The following is a 20,227-nucleotide window of genomic DNA, read 5'->3' on the forward strand; positions in this document are numbered from 1 at the left end:
ATGTAACGTATGTACTAAAATTAATGGAGGACTAAGTACTGAGAACACTATCAATCAGCATTACATCATGATCCAGGAGTATATTTCGATATGAGATGAAATATTATTTTCAATTGTTGGAGTACAATGATAAAGAACATACCATGATAAAGAGGAAACACAACCTACCTATTCATTTCTTCAAGGCAGTCTGTTGCAAAGTAGAAGCTCTTTATTTTGGGGTGGCACGCTTTGAAGGCACTATAAAATAAGAACAAAGAATAAAAAAATACCTTTTCTTTCAAGCAGTTTGCCTACAAATATGCAAGACTGACCTGCTCTGTGATTCTTCGGCATGTTACAGGTTTCATAGGCATTTGAATCTTCAGTCTGGATCTTGCTGGATAAACCTATAGATGGATTCCTACTGATCTGATTACATCTGCATTTGTGAACCTAACTAGTTACTTTGCAAAAATTTCCCTTGAATGACTTAGAAATGTAAATCCTTTCAATAACCAGTGATGTTATACATCTAAAAACTTCTTGGGTGAATTTGAAAATATTATTGAGTATATTTAAATACCTATTAGTTGTATTCCAAAGATCTCTAAAGGAGTAAGAGTTTGATCACTCCACCTCTTCTCATATATTTAGATGACTGTGGTCTGTGTCCTACTCACAGAAATAGAGGGCTGCCAACTTGTGTGTCATAACTGTCTTATATCTTTATTGTAATTCTGATTCTGCAGATATACAAAGATGAATAACCATCCCCTAATTGCATTCCACTGGAGACGACATTAAAAATACAGCACTTTCAAATTCTCTTTACTTAGTTGTAAGACCGTAAGATCTCTAGAATAAGCTTAAATAAATTAATGTTTCCTAAATTTAATACAATATTTTTTAAATCCCTAATTATAATTTTCATTCAATTTGAGCTTAAGAGAAGCATATGGAAAGTTCTAGTGGCAGGTTTGCTTTGTTTGGAATTAGACAGTAATGAAGAAGTTCCTTAAATAGTCTTAACTCCTTAAGTAGTCACTTCTAATTCCAGCAATTGCTTTGTCAAGTTTCCCTAAAACCAAACATATCCCAGGTAATTTTCATCTTAACCTACTAATCTTTTCTGTATTTTTTCTGCCATCACTGCGAGCCATTAATAGGTAATGTTTCCTCATCTGCCACCTAGCAAGTAACAGAGTTGCCAATATTTAGACTTAAACCTTATATTTATTTTTACATTATAGTTCATGGTCAGTTTGATGTTTTTCACTATTTTTTTATTGCACAGTCTGTTCTCACAGATAGCTTTTGATTCAAGAAGTCATAGTTGTGCATTGGGTTTGGTTTTTTTTCAGCTTTGGTGACTTTAAATTTATGCAAATGTTAATTCATAGAGTGAAGTTCTTTGAAAAGTGCAAGTAAAGTCAGAAGTCACTGGAATAGTTCCAAAAGCATATCACAACAGGTGTAACTTAATTTTAAAAGTCTGTACTATTTTACTTGCGTAACTAGTACAAGACTCCTAGTATAATATCCTATATTCCTGGCTACGCTGACCTGAGGTACCGAATGTTGCAACTGAAGTTGCATGACCAAAGGTAGCTGTAAGACTGACCTTGCTCCGTGCCTTGCTGATATTCTTTCTCCTTCCTCAAATGTCAATTCCATCACCAGCCGCTTGGCCAGTGTAATTCAATTCTATGTTACTGATTTCATGAGACAAGGGCTGGTTCCCACTTTAGACTGGCTACATGCAGACAGCACTACGTTGCATTGTAGTCTATTCAGACTACACGCATGAGATAATAATCAAGCTCAAAATTTTACAGTATGGATGATTATAGTTCACATAAAAATGTCTTTTATTAATGCTTTTATGTGGTATAATCCCTAAGCTCTCTCCCAGTTGAGCAGTTATTTGAAAACTGCTAAGAATAAAAATCATATTTTTTACAATTTTTTTGTGTGGGTATAATTAAAAGGAGTATTGCTGTCAAGGAAACCACAAACTCAGAGCATTAAAGACTATTATTTTGATTAGTTGGCAAATGTTAAAAACCCCCACACTATCATTCATAACATTTACGTTAAAATACTGACATTTATATGGTAATTACCAGATGTAAGAATTAGATTAGCAATCATTACACATGGCATTATGAAAAACCTGTGATGCAACATTTCTACTATTAATAGCTTAAATGCGGATGAGTGTGTTATTAAGTACTATGATTTATTGCAGTTTTCAGAGACAAAAATGAAAGCTGAAGAAGCTTCACTTGGACACACTGATTTTCTTATGTATATTATTAAGACAGATGTGTACAGTAACAGGCTTTCCTAACAAAAGTTCTACAGAAGAATGAGATAACAGCAGAGTTGTATTTATGCGCAGTTTCCTTTTTCATGAGACTAGAAGTATATTAAGGGTAAGTTTACCTTTTGCACAGGGGGTCATCATAAGACATCTTAATCCCATAAAAGAGACTTGAGAGGTATTTAAGTATTGTTTTGGCATCTGAACATTGATAATTTCAACTGCAGATCCTCATCTCCCTAGCTACTTGTATTTTGCTAAATGAAAATAGCGAGTACGTGAGAAATCCCGGAGAGGGAGGAAACTTTTCTGATGTCCACTAGATGGCATATGCTTGTTAATTATACATACTGAATTTTAAGATTTGGACGCAAGAGATTTTGCTCATTATATAAATATAGGTTTAAGTATACTCAGATCAAATTTATGATTTCTTTTACCTGATTAGTATAACGATTTTAGTGTCAAATATTCTTATCACTCTTAGTCTCCTACTTCTTAATGAGGAACTTTTTTCTCCTCTTATGCCAGCTGACTAGCAGCAACTCCAACTGCTCTAGCAGAATAGATGATATCTGTCTGCGAATAAGAAATGTGAAACAGCGTCGTATATGTCTTTATGCACACACACATATCAGAGTGCTACATTACACATTGATAATTACTGTGTAATTAACAAATACTATACCTCCTTATGGAAGTTCCTTACAGAACTTAATTTTTAATACTCAAAATAGAAAGTCATTACTAAACAAATACTCCTGCATTGTTATACTATTTAAGCATGATGTGCTATTGTCACAGGTTTATTTTTTGCTGCGATGTCAGCACTCTGTTTTCCGCTGGTCTGAACTCTGCAGCATCTATGTTCCATTTGCCCAACCATCTTCCAGTTCTGAGATTTAAGTATTGACTTGAATTGGAGAGGATTATGTGGTGGATCTAAAGATCCTAATCCTCTTGATTAATCCTGTTAGAATATCACATGATGGAGTTTCTGCTTGTAAATAGGGTTATTTTCCTAGACAGGAAATTTGCATACATAAAAGCATTAAAATGCCAATATTGGGGTTTCAAATATGTCAGAGTTAGTGTGATAAACAACTTAAATTTGGCTCCACTATGCTCTTGTAGTGTGATACAATCTATGATTAAGTATTTGAATATTACATTCTCACAGGAACCCTACCTCAATTAAGGCACAGCGTGGACTTGCTGGAGAGGTGAATCAGGACTACGCAACAGAGAAGGCTACTTTCCACAGGACTTCTGGTGCAGTTGTTATGGAATTTGTGAATGTGTCATAAAATGCAGAGAGCAAGAATTTTTTCAAGGATAAGTAAGTTAAATGCTGCAGGTCTTCCTGCTTATACAAAGGAGTTCTCATGTGTTAAGTCACAGCAAACAGACTTAATTGGTTACTACATGAATGGTCCTTAATATCTTTTTGCCTGATACTCTGATAATTTACTGAAATGGAGAGCACTTACAGCTGCAATAATGTACTGTACTGTTATATATTTACGTACTCTGAAGAAAACAGATCTTTATTGTTATGAAATGGAGATCCCAATTCTGTGGAAGCTTTTGACGTAAACGTTTTGCAGTTCTGTTCCTGGGCTGCAAAATGTGACAAGAAATCCATCTTCATCTCCAGGAAGTGTCACAAAGATTATTATTAGAGAAGCATTTAGGTACACTAGCATTAAGAACTGCAGAAAAGTCCCCAGGGAAATAATTCTAGATCTATAGACAAATATGAATAATGCAGAGGAATGATACCTATATTTTTTACCTTTGGCTTGTTTTGGAGGGCCCAAAACTGGATGCAATAATCTAGATGCGGTGTAATGAGTACCAAGTAAAAGGGAATAATCAGTTCCTTCAGCTGCTGGCTGCGCCCAGGAAGCTGTTAGCCTTCTTTCCTGTGGGGGCCCGCAGGTGCCTCAAGTTTGGTTTGCTGTCTACCAAGACTGTCAAGTTCATTTCAGAAGAAGTAATAAAGGTATAAGATATACTTCATGTCTACCTATACTATGTCAATGACATTTATATGGAATTCTGATTGCACAGTTTCAATATGAAGTGCCAACAGTATGGCATATGGTCTCATAAATTTAAGACCAAAATTTCATTAATTATGCAATGAAAATTTTCACTAGGTAGAGATTTTTGAAACTGCAGGCAAAGCACTAGTTAACAATAATTAATTAAATACGCAGTTCCATTAGTCTTGTGGATCAGCTTCATCATGGGGCATTATAATTATCAGCGTCTTTAAAAATGACATGATGTTCATGTCATGCAACATCACACAAACTTAAATAACTAAGATTTCTAATATAGTGTGATCATTTTTAATCGCAAAGATGCAAGTGTTGTCTAAAAGCAGTGGAAAGTTTTTCAGTGTCAACGCAAGAAACCTCCTCTCACAGGGACAAGGTCATTCTGCATCCAAATATAGCCTGGAGAGCTAAACCAGCCTGAGATAATGCCATGATTCGTATAATAATCAGGGTACCTTCATTAAATGCATTAGTGAGGCAAATCATCAAACCACACAGAATAATGCATTCAATTACTATATATTCTTGTGAAAGCTTTCTTAGGGCTACTGCATTCAATGTATACTATGGACATCAGTAACAGTCATTCTATAAAACAGCATTCTCCATCCGACAGAACAGTGGAAAAGACAAATCTATTAATTATTCTAGTAAGACTTCAAATTCTTTTGTTCAATAAGGTTTGAACTTTTCACATTGATGGCTCTGAAAATAACAGAAATTTGAGGGGAAATCCAAGCTGAGTCCTAAAATGTTCTTAGTTTACTTTTGAGCTGGCTGGAAGAAAACTAACACTGATTTCAGCTGGACTTCTTTATGCACTAAGATACTAAGTGTACTTTTCAGGCAATTTTAATTTAAAAACAAATGAACCTACCAGAAAGGAAAAAAAAAAAAAAAAAAAAAAAAAGGAAAGAACTAGGTTTCTTTCCCCTGTCCTTATTAACTGTCAAAGTAACTGCCTTGCTAGCTTTTGCAATAATGTTAAAATGGACTCAATCGTATAAAAGTGAGTAAGAACGCAACCAGATTTACATTTTCAGAATTCAAGCTTGCAGTGAATTTTAGGTTACATTCCAGCACCTACCAAAACCCCACTATTAAATGAAAAAGTTATCCTGAAGTGGAAAGAAGCGAGAACTGATCCTGTAAAATTTCTCTTTCACTAGCTCTCTGAAAAGGAGGCAAGAAAATAGTTTGTATGATGGGGGAAATACACAAATGACAGTGCACAAAGGAAGAAACCAAAGGGCAATTCAGCTCAGCGAACAAAGGGAATGCTGTTAACGTCTTCATTATACTTTTACCCCTGGGCCTACATTTTTTGAAAGGATTCAGAGCCTGAAGGTACTCAGTTTTCAGTAGTGTGCAAAGTTTTAGTTAATCGGAGTTTTTCCTGTGCATATACCCTTCAGAAATTGTTCTCCAAGAAGTGTTCTGAGGAAACGTGTTCTAATGCTTCGAGCAAAGCTCTGGAAGCTATTTCTGGCTGTGCACAATGACCTGCTGTTTGATCTTGGTTAATTCACTGAAATTTGTTAAGTGTTTTATATTCCAACAAAAGGTTATTATTTCTCCTGTATTCTTGTTCCATATCATTATTAATATCTACTCATTCCTCTGAAGAATTCATAGTGCTCCGTTCATGTTTAATTTCTGTAGTGATACCGTCAGCTGAAAGGAGTAATAGAAGTACTTCTAATTCTCAGACAGACAGTAATAATACCTCCAGACAAGAACAAGCAATTGAAGAGGTTTGATTTTCTGATGAGCAGTCTCTATTGTAACTCATATCTTCAGTATTTTTATTGGACACATGTTCATAGTTGTAGGACTTGTATTCCTCAGACCAGAACTGCGTTTAGCCATCGGAAAAGCACAACAAAAATTCAGGATGCTTAGTTATAACTAGGAAGGCTTTAGTAAGAGTGTATCTTGAATGCTATTCTATGTAGCTCCTCATGGCTGCAAGTTTTAAAAATCCAGGTGCAGCATGCAGAAGACACATGCAAATAGTTCAGGAGATACCGGCAAAGCGCTGGTCTCAAAGCATTAGAATTGTTCTGTTAAACTTGCTGTTTGACAACTAAGAATTCCAGTCCCAAGACTGCTTGCAAACAATTTCCAATGAGCGTCTGTTATTAAATATGCCTTAAGTGTTGCAAAGCTTAGCATATGGTTTTTACTGGGAGCATAATGCAGTAGTAGCAATATGCACATAAGCAATAACACAATGTTCATTTTGCATATGGAACCTAAATATTTTAGCAGTTGAGAAAAACACAATATTGGGTATGTAAGCTTCCTTCATAAAGGAGAAAATGGAGATAATATTCACCATCCCTTGCTATGATAGTTTTAATGGTATTTCCTATGGTAATTGTTTCTTGCACTGTTGATTCTTACCAAGATGACCATACTGAACCTAAGAAAGTTTTCTCTCTTGGCTAACATATTAATTTTCTTTTTTTTTCCTTTACTTACTTAACTGAAGTTATAACTGGGCTGTCTGGAAAGCTGACCAAAGAGTTAGCCAATTCTTTGTAAGACAGTTTATGGAATTATGGAATTAAGTTGTATCTTTTATAATAAAGAGAAACACTAAAGCTTAACTGGATCAATTATGTATTATTTACAGATTTTGAGGTTTTCTGTGTAACTTCCTTCTTTGGGCTTTGCAAATTTTCAGTACTATATATAGTATACTTCCAAGAGCGATCCTTTGATTTATAAACACAATTGACACATTACTTACTGTTTTCTTCTGCATTCAATTGCTCTATCTATCCTGAACTCAGGTAAACTAATGAATCCTTCTGCCTTTTCATCCTACCAAAAGAGAAGAGAAAGTGATGGTGAAGAACAACATAAAGAAGAGAGAAGTGAGCACTAGCCGTTTGGGTCTTGCACTAAGAACAAGCATCCAATCAATTGAAATACTGAACATGTATTCCCCATAATGTTTTTATTTTAAAAATATATTTAGTTCATCATACAATGTCAACAACTTCTACGAAGTAACTAAACTGACAATTTCTTAAAGGAGCTGCAATCATCCTAATTCCCTCTGCTGAAGATTACAGAAAACGTTTCAGCACCAAATACAGCACCTAAAATAGCATTCAAGACATCAATAACTACAGAGAAGAATTCTCAGTTCTTCATCATATACTCTACATTTTAAAACTGTTTTGTGGATGCCTCTTTTTAAAGTCACAATTGTGCAGACCATCTGCCCTGCTAATAATAACCGAGGAGGTTCCTACAGCGAGCTCACCAGTGATTAAATGGAAAAGTAATAACTAGAAAGTATCTCCTGTCACTTTTTGCTTCTTTTGAAGTAATTTACCAGGAAAAGCAAGGAGACATATTAACACCAGTCAGATTTTTGAAAAGTATTAGCAAGTGTACTGTGAATTATGGCTTGGCTGTAAACAACAGACTGAAAATCAGTGGGACACATAATGACTACCACCTTGCATGTAACAATGTCAAACAAACAAAATGCACAACACAAAACCTGAAGGCCTTCATCATCCACAGCCTGAAACAATACTGTTTTGGGCTGACAAGAAAATACTAAAACTGAGGATAATTATGCTAGTAAAATTGTCCTCTTGAAGAAAATGGAAAATAGGTACTAAAACATCAGTAACCAAAGCAGGCTGTATGGAGACAGTTCAGATCAGGCACTGAGCCTCAGTGCCTACAAGTGGAAGAATAGCAGTCTAACGATTTTTGGCTTCTCCCCTCCATTATTTTTTCCTGCATATATGCAGATTGCACAAGCGTAGGCCCAGTGGTTTTAAATAACATTTTGCCAAGAACAGCGTTTTACACATGAGAAACTGCAAGCTCCAGACTAATTCAGCAAAAAGCAAGAGGAACATCTATATAAGAATAATTTTCAGATAAAGAGATCTACAAATTCAGATTTTCACATCTGCTTCATGTAATGCTTAACTAACATGAATGGTTACACCGCATGCATCTCCGCACACAACTGAAACTAGGGAGAACTGCGTGTGAACACTGTGTTAGTCCAAATAAATAATATCTGTGGAAAAGTATTAACTACTGACGTATTCATTTCTTTAAGAGTGCCATGAACATCTGCTATTTTATTAAGCTGGGACATGGACTTTGGAGACGGTAAAACATAATTTCAATTGAAATATTTCCAGCTAGAGCGACCCAGACCTGGCAATTAAAGTGGCAGTTCACTAACGTATCCTACCATATAGTAAAAATAGACTTTATTCAAAAGAATTATAAAGCTTAAGGTTTCATTTTGGCTTTCTCCAAACATAGAGTATACTTACATTCTGGTTTGTATACCAGTACAAGGATGAATCCTTCAGAATAAACCAGTACTTTTTCCATTTCTGTGTGAAATAACCTTTGGCATCCTTTTTCTTCCATAGCCAGCCTTCACAATCTCCATGCCCCAAGTCTTTGCAGGAAATCCGTCTTCTGCTCCCACTCGTTAGAGAGCTCCCTGAGAACGTGACAATAGTGTGAGACATCTCACAGAACGAAAGAGTGAAAGAACTTTTCTTCTCAGTAAAAACACACCACTAATTTTTAATGATGATTCAATTCAAAATCCTTCAAGCCAAATCCTCTCCAGTTTCAGGGAGAGGAGACTGAATGAACAGTTTCCAAATTCGACAATGCTCTGCAATTTTGGTTTCAGCCTGAATATAAAATAAAAAGGGCCTGGTTTATGTAATGGTTTATTTAGTCTCTAGAGGGTTCATTCCTCTTAGGGCTGCATTTTTATCTGATTAAGATGGGCATCAGCATTCCAAAGTAAAACTGTATTCATTCAGCCCTCAGTCTGAAACTCGGAGTATGACATAATCTGTATACAGATGTAAACGCTATTTCTTCCAGATATCTTCCGTTACTACTTTTAGCAATAGAAGGCCTGTCAAATTGTGGGAATTTTTTAACTCAATTTTTATAGTCAGTATTTATAGTCAATCAAAAAGAAAGATCAACCACTTCCATAAAAATGCACATGCTTACATTTCTTCTATCCCAAATTTAACTGAACAACAATATTTTAACTTTACTGCATCCTGTTTAAAGGCATAGCACTGGAAAAGTTTTTTTTGTCGTTGTGATTTCAATACATCCTAATTGAAAGGCTTAAAATGTTAGTGTGCCTTGTAAATAGCAATAAGAACATTTTTTTTTCTCAATTATGGTATTATTTTTCCTGAAAAATTATGGTATTATTTTTCCCGAAAAAGACTCTGTAGGAAATGTCCTTAAAATATTAGACATTTTTCTGTGAAAAAATCAAGTTTATATTGCTACAAGAATGACATTTGTCCTACAGCTGTGAAACAGTGAAGAAATTCAGATAACATCAGAAGACGGTCTTTTGTTCTGCAACATTCCCCAACCAAGTTCCTAACATGTTGTTCTTTCTAGAATAAGATACTGTGTTGTGGCCTGCTCAGGTTTAGAAGTATTAAAAAAGTATAGTACAATAAAAGGAAAATTTTCATAGAAAGGAGACTAAACCAACAAACAGAATAGAGCGCACTCACCGGCCATATAATGTCATACGAATTCATTATGCTGTAACTATTTTTCATACATTCATTGTTTTAACAGTCTCAAATAGGCCATGAATAGATAAAGAAATAGAGCAGAAGGAAATGGCAAAATATACAGCTACTACCTTTCTTCTACTTAAGGCAGTGGAAATTTTACCACCGCGTCTAGCAATATTATACCTTATAACACATTTATTTGGTATTTAAATTTGGTATTTTACTTTGGTGTTGACTATCAAATTTAGAAATATTTGAATTAAGTTGAAATTTGGCATTTGATCCAGATCATTTATTATCAGAGAAGATGACTCATTTTCTAGTTTCAAAATGTTAACACGGACAAGTTACCTTTTGACCATTTTCTGCTTTTTACCCTGAGGGAAGCGTAATGGAATGACTGTAAGGAAGAAAAAAAATTATGAAAAACCAATACAGGTAATAGTAGTAACATGAAACAGTTGGCATCCACTACCATCTACATGGTTATCTTCGGGTTAGCTATCATAGGATATGTTATCATAGGATCTTGTTTTTGTAGTTTTTCCTCTCAGTACTGTTATAAACTTCATAACGAAAACAACACACAGTGCTAAAATCTGCAAATTAAAATCCAATTTTTTTTCAGTTATTAATTACAATTGCAATCAAATCATTAAGGACTCTTTGCATGAATGCTTCTGCATTAATTTGAAAACTAAAGTTATAAACTCATATGAATGACAATAAAATGAATGATATTTGAAGTTTGTTGTAAATATACAGGAGATAGTTATATAAATATTCATTCAAAAAGATACATCCACCACAAACATTATATAGTTAATGTGTAAAGTCATGTGTTCAATGACATGTCGAAGTCACATTCTTGAATTATTTCCAACCACAGGAAACAGCTAAGTTTGTTAGGTTGGTAGGTTGACAGAATAACTCTGAGGATGTCGTGGTTTAACTCCAGTCGGCAGCTAAGCACCGCACAGCTGCTCACTCACTCTCCCCACAGTGGGAGGGGGGAGAGAATTGGGGAAAAAAAAAAGCAAAACCCGTGGGTTGAGATAAAGGCGGTTTAATAGGACAGCAGAGGAAGAGAAAAATAATAAAAAAGATAAAAGAATATACAAAGCAAGTGATGCCCAATGCAATTGCTCACCACTCGCTGACTGATGCCCAGCCCAGCCCCGAGCAGCGATCGCTGCGCCCCGGCCAGCTCCCCCCAGTTTCTATACTGGGAGTGATGTTGTATGGCATGGAACAGCCCTTTGGCACGGTTTGGCTGTGCCCCCTCCCAGCTTCTTGTGCCCCTGGCAGAGCATGGGAAGCTGAAAAGTCCTTGCCTAGTGTCAGCACTGCTTAGCAACAACTAAACCATCAGTGAGTTATCAGCATTATTCTCACCCTAAATCCAAACCACAGCACCATGCCAGCTACTAGGAAGAAAATGAACTCTATCCCAGCTGAAACCAGGACAGAGGAGAAAAAAATAAATTCTTTCTTTTGAGGCTGCATTATAAAATCATTACAGATTCTTAAGAAAAACCTTAAAGCATTTAATTACTTAAACCTTTTAAAAACAGGGACACTACTCAAAAGATGGTAAGGATTTACCTCAAATATATAAATGCTAGGGGAAAAATTACGGGTCAACATGACGAAGTAGCTGCCTGATTGGTAACTGATGCTGCCATTACCAGTAGAAAAACCAGCAGACATTCATAGCGTGATAAACGAGCAGATCCAGGCAAAGGGTAGCATAGAAAGGGCCATCTTTTTAATTTTCTTGATTTTTCCTTTGTGACAGATAACAGTCAGCTCAGTGGAGGGCCTAGAAGAAGGGCACCTCAGTCACTGATGGGCGTATCTCCGTGCTACTTTAGCTAGTGGTATGATTACAGATAATTACCTTCTCCCACAGACCATCTGACTGCTTACCCTATCTTACCGCAGCTCCTCATCATGCGGTCAAAAAGCAAACACGTGCTATGAAAGTCCTTATTAACAGCTGTGGTACAACATATTAAGTAAGTGTTTAAATGTCACAATATTAAAATTTAAAGTAACTGAGGATTATAATTAAAATAAAAAATTATTTAAATTAGTATTTAAGATAACGAAGGATTACAGCTTAAGCACTATAGAAAAGCAACGGCTGAAAATAGGACTGCAACTATTGGAGAGGCAAAGTTTTCTTTTAAATAAAAGTGGAGGAGGAGGGAGTTGCTTTGCACATGCACAGACCTATTTGTAACCCCAATTTAGCCAGTTTACAGTGTCAAACAGCATGAATATTTTCTAGTGACTTGCGGAAATCAGCAATTCTTGACTCCCAAGAGAGCTGGCTCAGAGAACACCAGCTTTCTGTGTTCTATTTATCTCAGACTGTTCTCCCAGTCAGTCACAGTATACGAATGCTTCACAAAAACATTGTAATTCTGACAGGTGGCAAGCTCTGTAAGTGTATATGCATTGCATCACCACGAGACAGTACATATTCTCCATTTACTTGATAACTGCAAATTTATCTCTTTGTTTTGAGCACTGGAGAAGACAAAGATTAGTGCTTGCTCCTGTGCTGTAGGAAACGTAGTAAAAAACAGTCAGAAAATGAAAAAACAAAAGTAAGAACATGAGAAAGTGTTAAAGATGCACAGCAACACTGGCTTTTTTTAATTGATGTATGGTAAGGCACAGCAGCAGTACTGGTCAGTCATACTGTGCCAACTGAAGTTCTGTGGTGACTGGGACTGAAACAACGTGTTCAGTGTTCTTTCTGTATAAAACTGCATTAGGAGAGAGCAGGTATCTGTTTCTGAAAAAGAGATTGACAAATTTGTCCGCAATTTAGGCTAAAAAAATATATAGTGATGAAATAAACCCCTATAATTAAATTACAGTTTTCGTATGTGATTAAATTTAAAGAACTGCAAGAAAAATTGAATTGAAATTGAAAACCCGGAGGGTACATGCATTAGGATACTCACCAGAAACTGGTATGCATCATTCAATATAAAAGTTTTAAAAATAATGAAAATACAAGCACAACCAATCAAGGAGAGCTGCAAATATTAGCTCTTCTAAACCCAAAAGTTAATTAGTCTTACTATGTTTTGTTTATGCACACATACAATGTATTCAAAGCAAGAAAACTAGAGGAAATGAAAGGTTTGCAATACCTTGGGAATCAGTACTTAATTAGCACAGCTAACTTACAGAATTCAAGCCTCATATTCTGCGAGATAAAGGAACTACTGTATAATTAACTTTGAGGTAAACACTGTAAGTCAGAACCTGTAACTTCAAACTGACTCAGAGCTGCTATGGGAAACAGACAGATGATATGAGAACGTACTGTGGTTGCCGGCATTCAAGTTCTCATCTCAAAACCACAAAGTAGAATCTTAAACAAAATGCACGCCCTCCCACCCCAACAAGCAGCACACCGTGGAAAAAAAGAAAAAAAAAAAAAAAAAAAAAGGTGATAGAACTGAATCTGTGCTACATGAAGCTAAATTAATGAGACCTCAAAATAATCACAGTGTAGGAGGAGTATCACCAAATGAAAAGTTCTGCTGTTTAAAAAATGTGCTGAAGACTAGAGATTCAGCTACCTGTCAGGATGAAGGGAACCAAGCCTATTAATGCAAACCTGGCTGCATGTATCTCTGCTGCTTTGAGCCTTATGAGTTTTTAATAAAAACCATTAACAGATTCCAAACACAGCTATCGGTGCATTCACTAGCAAAGTACACAAAGCACAGGGCACATAGTGCTGATTTCCTCAGATTATTTGCAGTACCAGGATCCCTGGGAACAGCCACAGGTCCAAGTGTTTTCCAGTGGAGGCAGCAGGCAAGATAGGGCTTGGCAGAGAGAGGCAGCATATTGATAAACACAACTGCAGGTTTTCACAAACTGCAGAAAATTTGGTCATGCATCTTCCGCTCTTGTCACCGGTCTTTAGCCTCACTTGGTAAATATTTGGGAGGCAGAATGACATTTGGCAACTTTCAAAAGTTATTCAGCGCCTACTTAATGGAAAAAAGCGCTCAGATGGAATGAAGAAATAGGTATTCTATAAATGAAGGTCCTGTTGTTTGTCCTTTGTATGGAATATTTGCAAAAAACTAAATAATAAAATAATGTCTAGATGTTTTCTATTTAAGACCTTCAAAATTTCTACCACAAAAGTCTTTGAAAATCTTAATCCCATATCTCCCTATCACAGTATTCATACTATTTAAATATTGTAAGAGTTTTTAAAATTTTCTTTACCTTCAGGGCAACCTTCCCTCCAGAGGTCCCTTCCGACCTAGACATTTTCTATGATTCTCGTCCCCAAATGAGTACGTACCTTAGAACACCTACTAAGGTTCCTACTGAACTTAACTAAAGGTATGGCTTCCACACTGACCTGCTGTGGTTGCAGTAGCCAATTTTCTGAATATGGAAATTATTCCTAGCTTTTTATTTTCAGATGTTTCATAATATAGACAAATTTCAAGCTTTGTGATATCTTAAGCATCTTTTAAAAATATGACAATGAGTTGAACTCTTTGGGATTTTTTTTTTTTTAAATTATTTATAAATCATTACCTTCCTCATGGATGTGCTTCCTTGACGGTCAATGGCAGAACTTGCATATCTAGGACAGAGAGGAAGAAAGATGTCAACCAACCACAGAATTAAAAAAAAAAAAAAAAAAAAAAAATCTGAGTAGTGCATATACACACACACTCTATGCATTTCCGAATGTATGCTTACAGATGTAATCATATATCAAAGTTATTTAAAATACAGCACTTAAAACAGGAGACCCTTTGGAAATGTAACCATTGTTTTCAATGAACACTGCTAATATTATTAAGAAAAACAAAACCATTCTTAATATTCCGACTTAAGAACACATAAATCATCTGAGAATTTCTGGTTCTGATTCAATCACTGGCCCAAAAATACTCAACCCTGATCAGCTAAGATTCAAAAGCAACCAGCACGATTCCTCCCTCCTAGGGACTAGAGTCTTAGGACATAGAAATCATTGGTTCTTTGCTGCAGGGCTAACTCTGATTTGCACATTTCTTTCAGCATCAACAACATTTAACACAGATATAGTGGATTGCTAGTGTCCAGACTAACATGGGAAAGAATAAGTATTTTTAAACAGGAAAAAGGTAGAAGTACAAATAAATAATTTAGCAATTTTGTTTTAAGAGTAATTTGCATTTTAAAATGTAACAGCTTACAGATATGTGTTTGAACTGATATTCTGACCTGTAGGAAAGACTCACACGTGTTCCATATTTTGCAAAGTTGGTTCCTTTGCATGTCATTACAGAATCAAATCAAGGATAACCCAAATTGCTTAGTGTGTGTCTGCCTTTCAGTTATTTTTGAGTATCTTAACTTTAGCAATACGTAAGCACTTGTATAAAGACCCAGAAATTAATAAGTATGTAACTATCAGGCCAAATTTGACATGGCTGTCAGATATGTTTGCCACGTACAGAGAAAGTCTAGTATCTTATTTTGTTCTGTTCTTTCCCCACCACCTCCTCTTTCATATTCTGGAAGCACTTAAAAACAGGAAATTCATAATGACCACAGCTATTTAGCAGTTAACTAGAAAAATTAGATCATCAGAAAAACAGTAATACTTTTGCAGTACTGATATCCTAACGGTATCTTCCTGGCTGGCAATCAAGGAACGCACCAGTCACGTTTGCTATTGGAAAGAAGCGTGGTGACCATTTTCCATGGGCCCAGAAACAATCTTGATGTAAAGAAGAGAAACTCTTAGTAACAAAATGAATGCCAAGTAAACTTTCCCAAACTAACTTTGGTGTAGGCTCCAACTGCTGCTACAGTTTAGTTGTTACGCTTTTTGACATCAATATCCCCGTGTTACAGAACCTGGCACACTGCTCCATTTGCAGACAGGCTATTGCAGAGCGCAGTTGGAAGTTCTAAAGCCCTGGAGAAGGTCCAGGCGAAGTTTCCCTTTTCTGAGGATGTGTGATTGGTGTCCTGACACAATGGTACTGCAAAACATTTTAGGTTAGAAAGGAAAAAGCCTGAGAGAGTCCCTGTTCAGTAGGCCTGTTTGTGAATTTTTCACTTATTAAGGGGACATTTTCTGCACGCCTTTCTCATATAAATTCTATGCACACAATAACTTGTCTCTACGTAGTTAGTAGCAGTTGTATTCCTAAATCCTTTTCAGATGCTATAACAGTGAAGGCTGTTAGGTAGGTGCAGACACAGCAGTGGTCCTCCAAAACTTTTAATAGTGTACAGCTCTGATTCTTTAGCATCAAAGAGGAAGGAGGGAAAGTGAACAGAAACTCATCTGTCTCTCAAGGCAACTGAGGGCAATGCTGTGGATGTTTCTGAACTCAGGGTGTTCTGAAGAGAGTAAATAGGGAATAAATATTCAATGTCTCCCTGAATAACAGGGCTATATAAGTTATATAAAATTAGCAATTAGCTTCTTTTGGTGTGAACCTTCCTTCATTAACACACACAATTAAAATTTTTGATATTCACAGCATCCTGCAGCAAAGAGTTCCATAACATTTTGCTACAGGATGCCATGGATACCAAAAACTTACACAGACTTTACAATGCAAAAATACTCTCTATGGCATATCTGAGCTTTCTCCTGGGGTTCTCTAAAGGCCAGGGAACAGAGCAGGGAAGCATCACAAGAGGCCTTTCCTAATACAAACAGCATTGGCTGTTGATGGAAACAGGACACTGAAGCAGGGTCACCTTTGCCTGATCTAGCACAGAAATTCTTAGGCACACAATTTCCCTTTGTGTTTTCAAAAGTAAGAAAAAGAAGTGGGAAAAACCTTAAAAACGTGAATGGTTTTGCATATGTCATATAAAGAGAAAAGGAGTGCAAGAATGGGAAAGAAATTGAGGGGAAAAACTAAAAAGGAATAAAAGGATTGTGGACATTTTTACCACATTCCCAAATTCTGTTGGTCATAATAATATCTGGTTTGAGTCAGCAAGACAGGAAACGGCATTTTCTCATTTGATGTTTTCCATTGTTATGAGAAATCAAATTTACCAGTAGAAACACCTACTGCATTGTCAGTTAAAAGCATCTATCAGTCCTGAGTCAGAGGAAATTTCCAGACTGCACTGAAAAGATGGGATGCATAACATAAAAATCAAAATCATAAAAGTTAATAGGCAAGACTCAGACGTTCTGAGCTGTCTGTAGATGATAAGGATTGAAAGAAACAATGGAAAACCAAAAAAGTTCAACTTACAACATTTGGTAAAGGAATGGACAGACGCCCAAACCGCTGCAAGGCAGATTTTGTCATTAATGCTCCATTTCTCTCTGCCTATGAGAATGCCATAAATGCACTTCAATCCTGCTGGGCATTCCCCCCCGATTTCTGGTCTGGTTCTTTAATCACGGCTTTGACCCATCTGGAAAGTGTCAGCTTCAATGCTGCCATTCTTTCTCTCAGCCAATATACAAGATGAATAATACATCTGTGTTTTTATCTGAAAAGTCCTTAGTCAAGTTTTATTTGCTTCCATGCAAACACAATAATGCGTCTCCTTACACTAATCACAGACTCTTACTAGCAAAAATGTTGTAAAGTTATAGAAGCAGTCTGCAATCAGGCTTTTGAAAGCTCTTCAAAAGTTGGCACCTTGTGAAAGGTCAGGAATAGGTGTTCTAATGTACAGTGAGCATATATTTTTTTTTATTTGGGAACAGTTTTCAACAGCCTGCAGTTGAGGGGTTTTTTTGTGTTGTTTTGTTTGGGTTTGTTTGTTTGGTTGGTTTTTTTTTAAGATTTTATGTCTATCAAATACTCCTCCCCAAATCTAATTATTCCTCAAATATTCAGATCTGCAGATCACAGAAGAAGAAATGCTGATATTTTCTTCTCTTTAGACAAGTAAATTATCTGTGTGAAAGTGACAGAACCAATTAATTTAGACATAGAGGAAACCTAGCATGTTGTCTATTCTGGTTGAAATACTCTGTATCATATCTGGTTGAGTTATTCCTCACCTTTCGTTTTAGGAAAACAGTTGTTACAGAAGTGGAAGGGAAAAGAATGAAGGGGCGGAAGGGGAAGGCATGTGCAGTGATACAGTTATAATGGCCTGGACTGATATTTCTCAAATCAATTAAAGCAGTTGACCTTCTACTAAACGCTTGTTTTGTTGTTCATGTATAACACTGTTTTTGAAACAAACTGCAGAATCTAGAAAAAGGAGAACCAATCACTTATGAGTAACTTATACCAATTTAAAAAAAAAAAACAAAACATTAACAAATCAAACAATTATTTCAGGATGGTTGCAGAAACACTCATTGCATAATATAACATAAAAAAAGCAAAATACTAAGCAAAGAACTGCAAAACTTTAAATGAAATTTAATTTTGTAATAAAGCTCATGCTAAAACACTTATTCTATCATTCAATTTTCCTCAGATGGATTTCTGAGCTATTCCTATTTGGCAGAAATGCAAAGGACTATAGCAATGTCTGTTCTGACTTGTGATATGCTCCGCCTAACTGTGTGTCATATCTTGGAATTTCTATGGATAAAAAGGTTGCCTCCCTCCTTATCTGTTCTTCAGAACTTTGACTAAATTGTATGTTGTAAGCAAACCAAAACAAATATAAAAAGGCAAGAAGAATTAGAGAAATACTAAGAAGCAAGCACAGATCAAGATAAAGTACAATCTATCTCTGATCTCAGTATTAAATGCATCCTGACCAGTATTCAGTCAGAATGATGATGCTGAACATAGAGCTGAAGTAGAAAGGTTAACAAGAATAAGCTAAAAAAAGATGAAAATGCCTTTGACCTAGGTGGAAGCAAAACACTGAGAATTTAAAGGACTCGAGCAGGTGTGGTAACTTCCGACTTGCATCTTAAAGGACATGCAAATGAAGTGCGAGTCTAGTGATAAGGTTTGTAATCAGGATTTCAGATGAGGAACAGTCTTGTATGGTTAGAAAATAGCAATAATGAATCTCTAGTGAACAAATTAGAATGGAAAAACCTTGAAGTATGGGGGATAGCAGAAATACTGTATTCCACTTGAATGTATTTGATGAAAGCTGTAAGAATCAGAATGTTAAAGACATACCTGGTAAAAGATTTCTAATGAATGCTGAGAATTGTCACCTACCAAATACTGAATATGTGAAATCAACAGTGTAGCCGCATACATCTCTGCACTTTTGCTGTCAGAGCAGTTATATCCGTTTAAGAGCATCACCAGAATTCTGAGTAGCGTGCATTTTCTGTTCATACAAAAATTCCTCTTATAACAAACAGAAGTGACTTGCTATTTCTTTGCGAAACAAGTATCACTAAACGAGTGCAACTGTGAATACCACCTCCATGTTGACATTCATTCTCCTTTTCCTTTTGAGGAACATGTTTTCATTTTCTACCACAGAAAGATAACAAAACATCTTTAATTGTCCCATGAACTCTAGTAAGGAATAGTGGTTTAGCTTGTAAAATTTATAGAGTATCTACTGAAAACAAGGACTGATTTTAACCAGCGGCATACAAATTAAGCATCCCGTGATCACATAAGCAATGTTCAGAAGGAAGATGAAATAAAACGGCTCTTACACATTATCAGTGCTCTTAATTATAACATCTCAATTCTCCTTCTATTACCTTCAGGGTCATTAAATCCATCACTAAATGAAATTTATAACTGTGTCAGAACAAACCAATGTATCTTATTAGATTGCTAGCATTTTGACTTCTCCACAGGTGACAGGATACAGATAATAAATCCCAATGCATGAATACAGTCTCAAAACAAGTATAATTACTTTAAGTGTTACTTAGCTTTCACCTCATCTTTGGTATCTGTAATAATTACAACCTATATTGTTGACTTTTTTTAAGCTCCTACTCTGGCAGTAATGAATAGGATTATAAACTAGAAGTAATATAAAACCATGCTAGTTATAACAAACTGCTAATATGTATTTACCATTGATTAAACAATAATTTTAGATACTAATAATTTCTTTGATTTGTATTTATTTATTTGACCAGAGCAATCCAAACTTATCTTTTGACTATTCCAATTTCCAATAATTTTTTAATCTATAGAAGTTTCCAGTAGGTAAAGAAAGAAGACTATTTGCCAGAATTTACTCCCGGAACAGCAATAACCAGGTATAAATTACTGGGTAGCGTATTTCATGTTCTGTCATGGTACAACGTGCTCTGATCATTCTGACTGGAGGCCTATGTGGAATGCCCAAGTTGATGC

At 35.8% G+C, this 20,227-nt stretch overlaps 1 protein-coding gene across 1 annotated transcript in view; it reads right to left on the reverse strand.

Annotated features, from left to right (window-relative positions):
* LOC142594812 (connector enhancer of kinase suppressor of ras 2-like) overlaps positions 1 to 20,227 on the reverse strand; it is a 209,725-nt gene that overhangs the window by 14,918 nt on the left and 174,580 nt on the right. Inside the window, exons 16-20 of the mRNA XM_075720442.1 lie at positions 14,529 to 14,577; positions 10,290 to 10,338; positions 8,694 to 8,869; positions 7,127 to 7,200; positions 169 to 240 (exon numbers count right to left, since the gene is read on the reverse strand). Of these exons, the coding sequence (XP_075576557.1) occupies positions 169 to 240; positions 7,127 to 7,200; positions 8,694 to 8,869; positions 10,290 to 10,338; positions 14,529 to 14,577 (420 nt within the window). The remainder of the gene's footprint in view (positions 1 to 168; positions 241 to 7,126; positions 7,201 to 8,693; positions 8,870 to 10,289; positions 10,339 to 14,528; positions 14,578 to 20,227) is intronic.

Source organism: Pelecanus crispus, chromosome 13 (genome assembly GCF_030463565.1).
Source record: "Pelecanus crispus isolate bPelCri1 chromosome 13, bPelCri1.pri, whole genome shotgun sequence".
Lineage (NCBI taxonomy): Eukaryota > Metazoa > Chordata > Aves > Pelecaniformes > Pelecanidae > Pelecanus > Pelecanus crispus.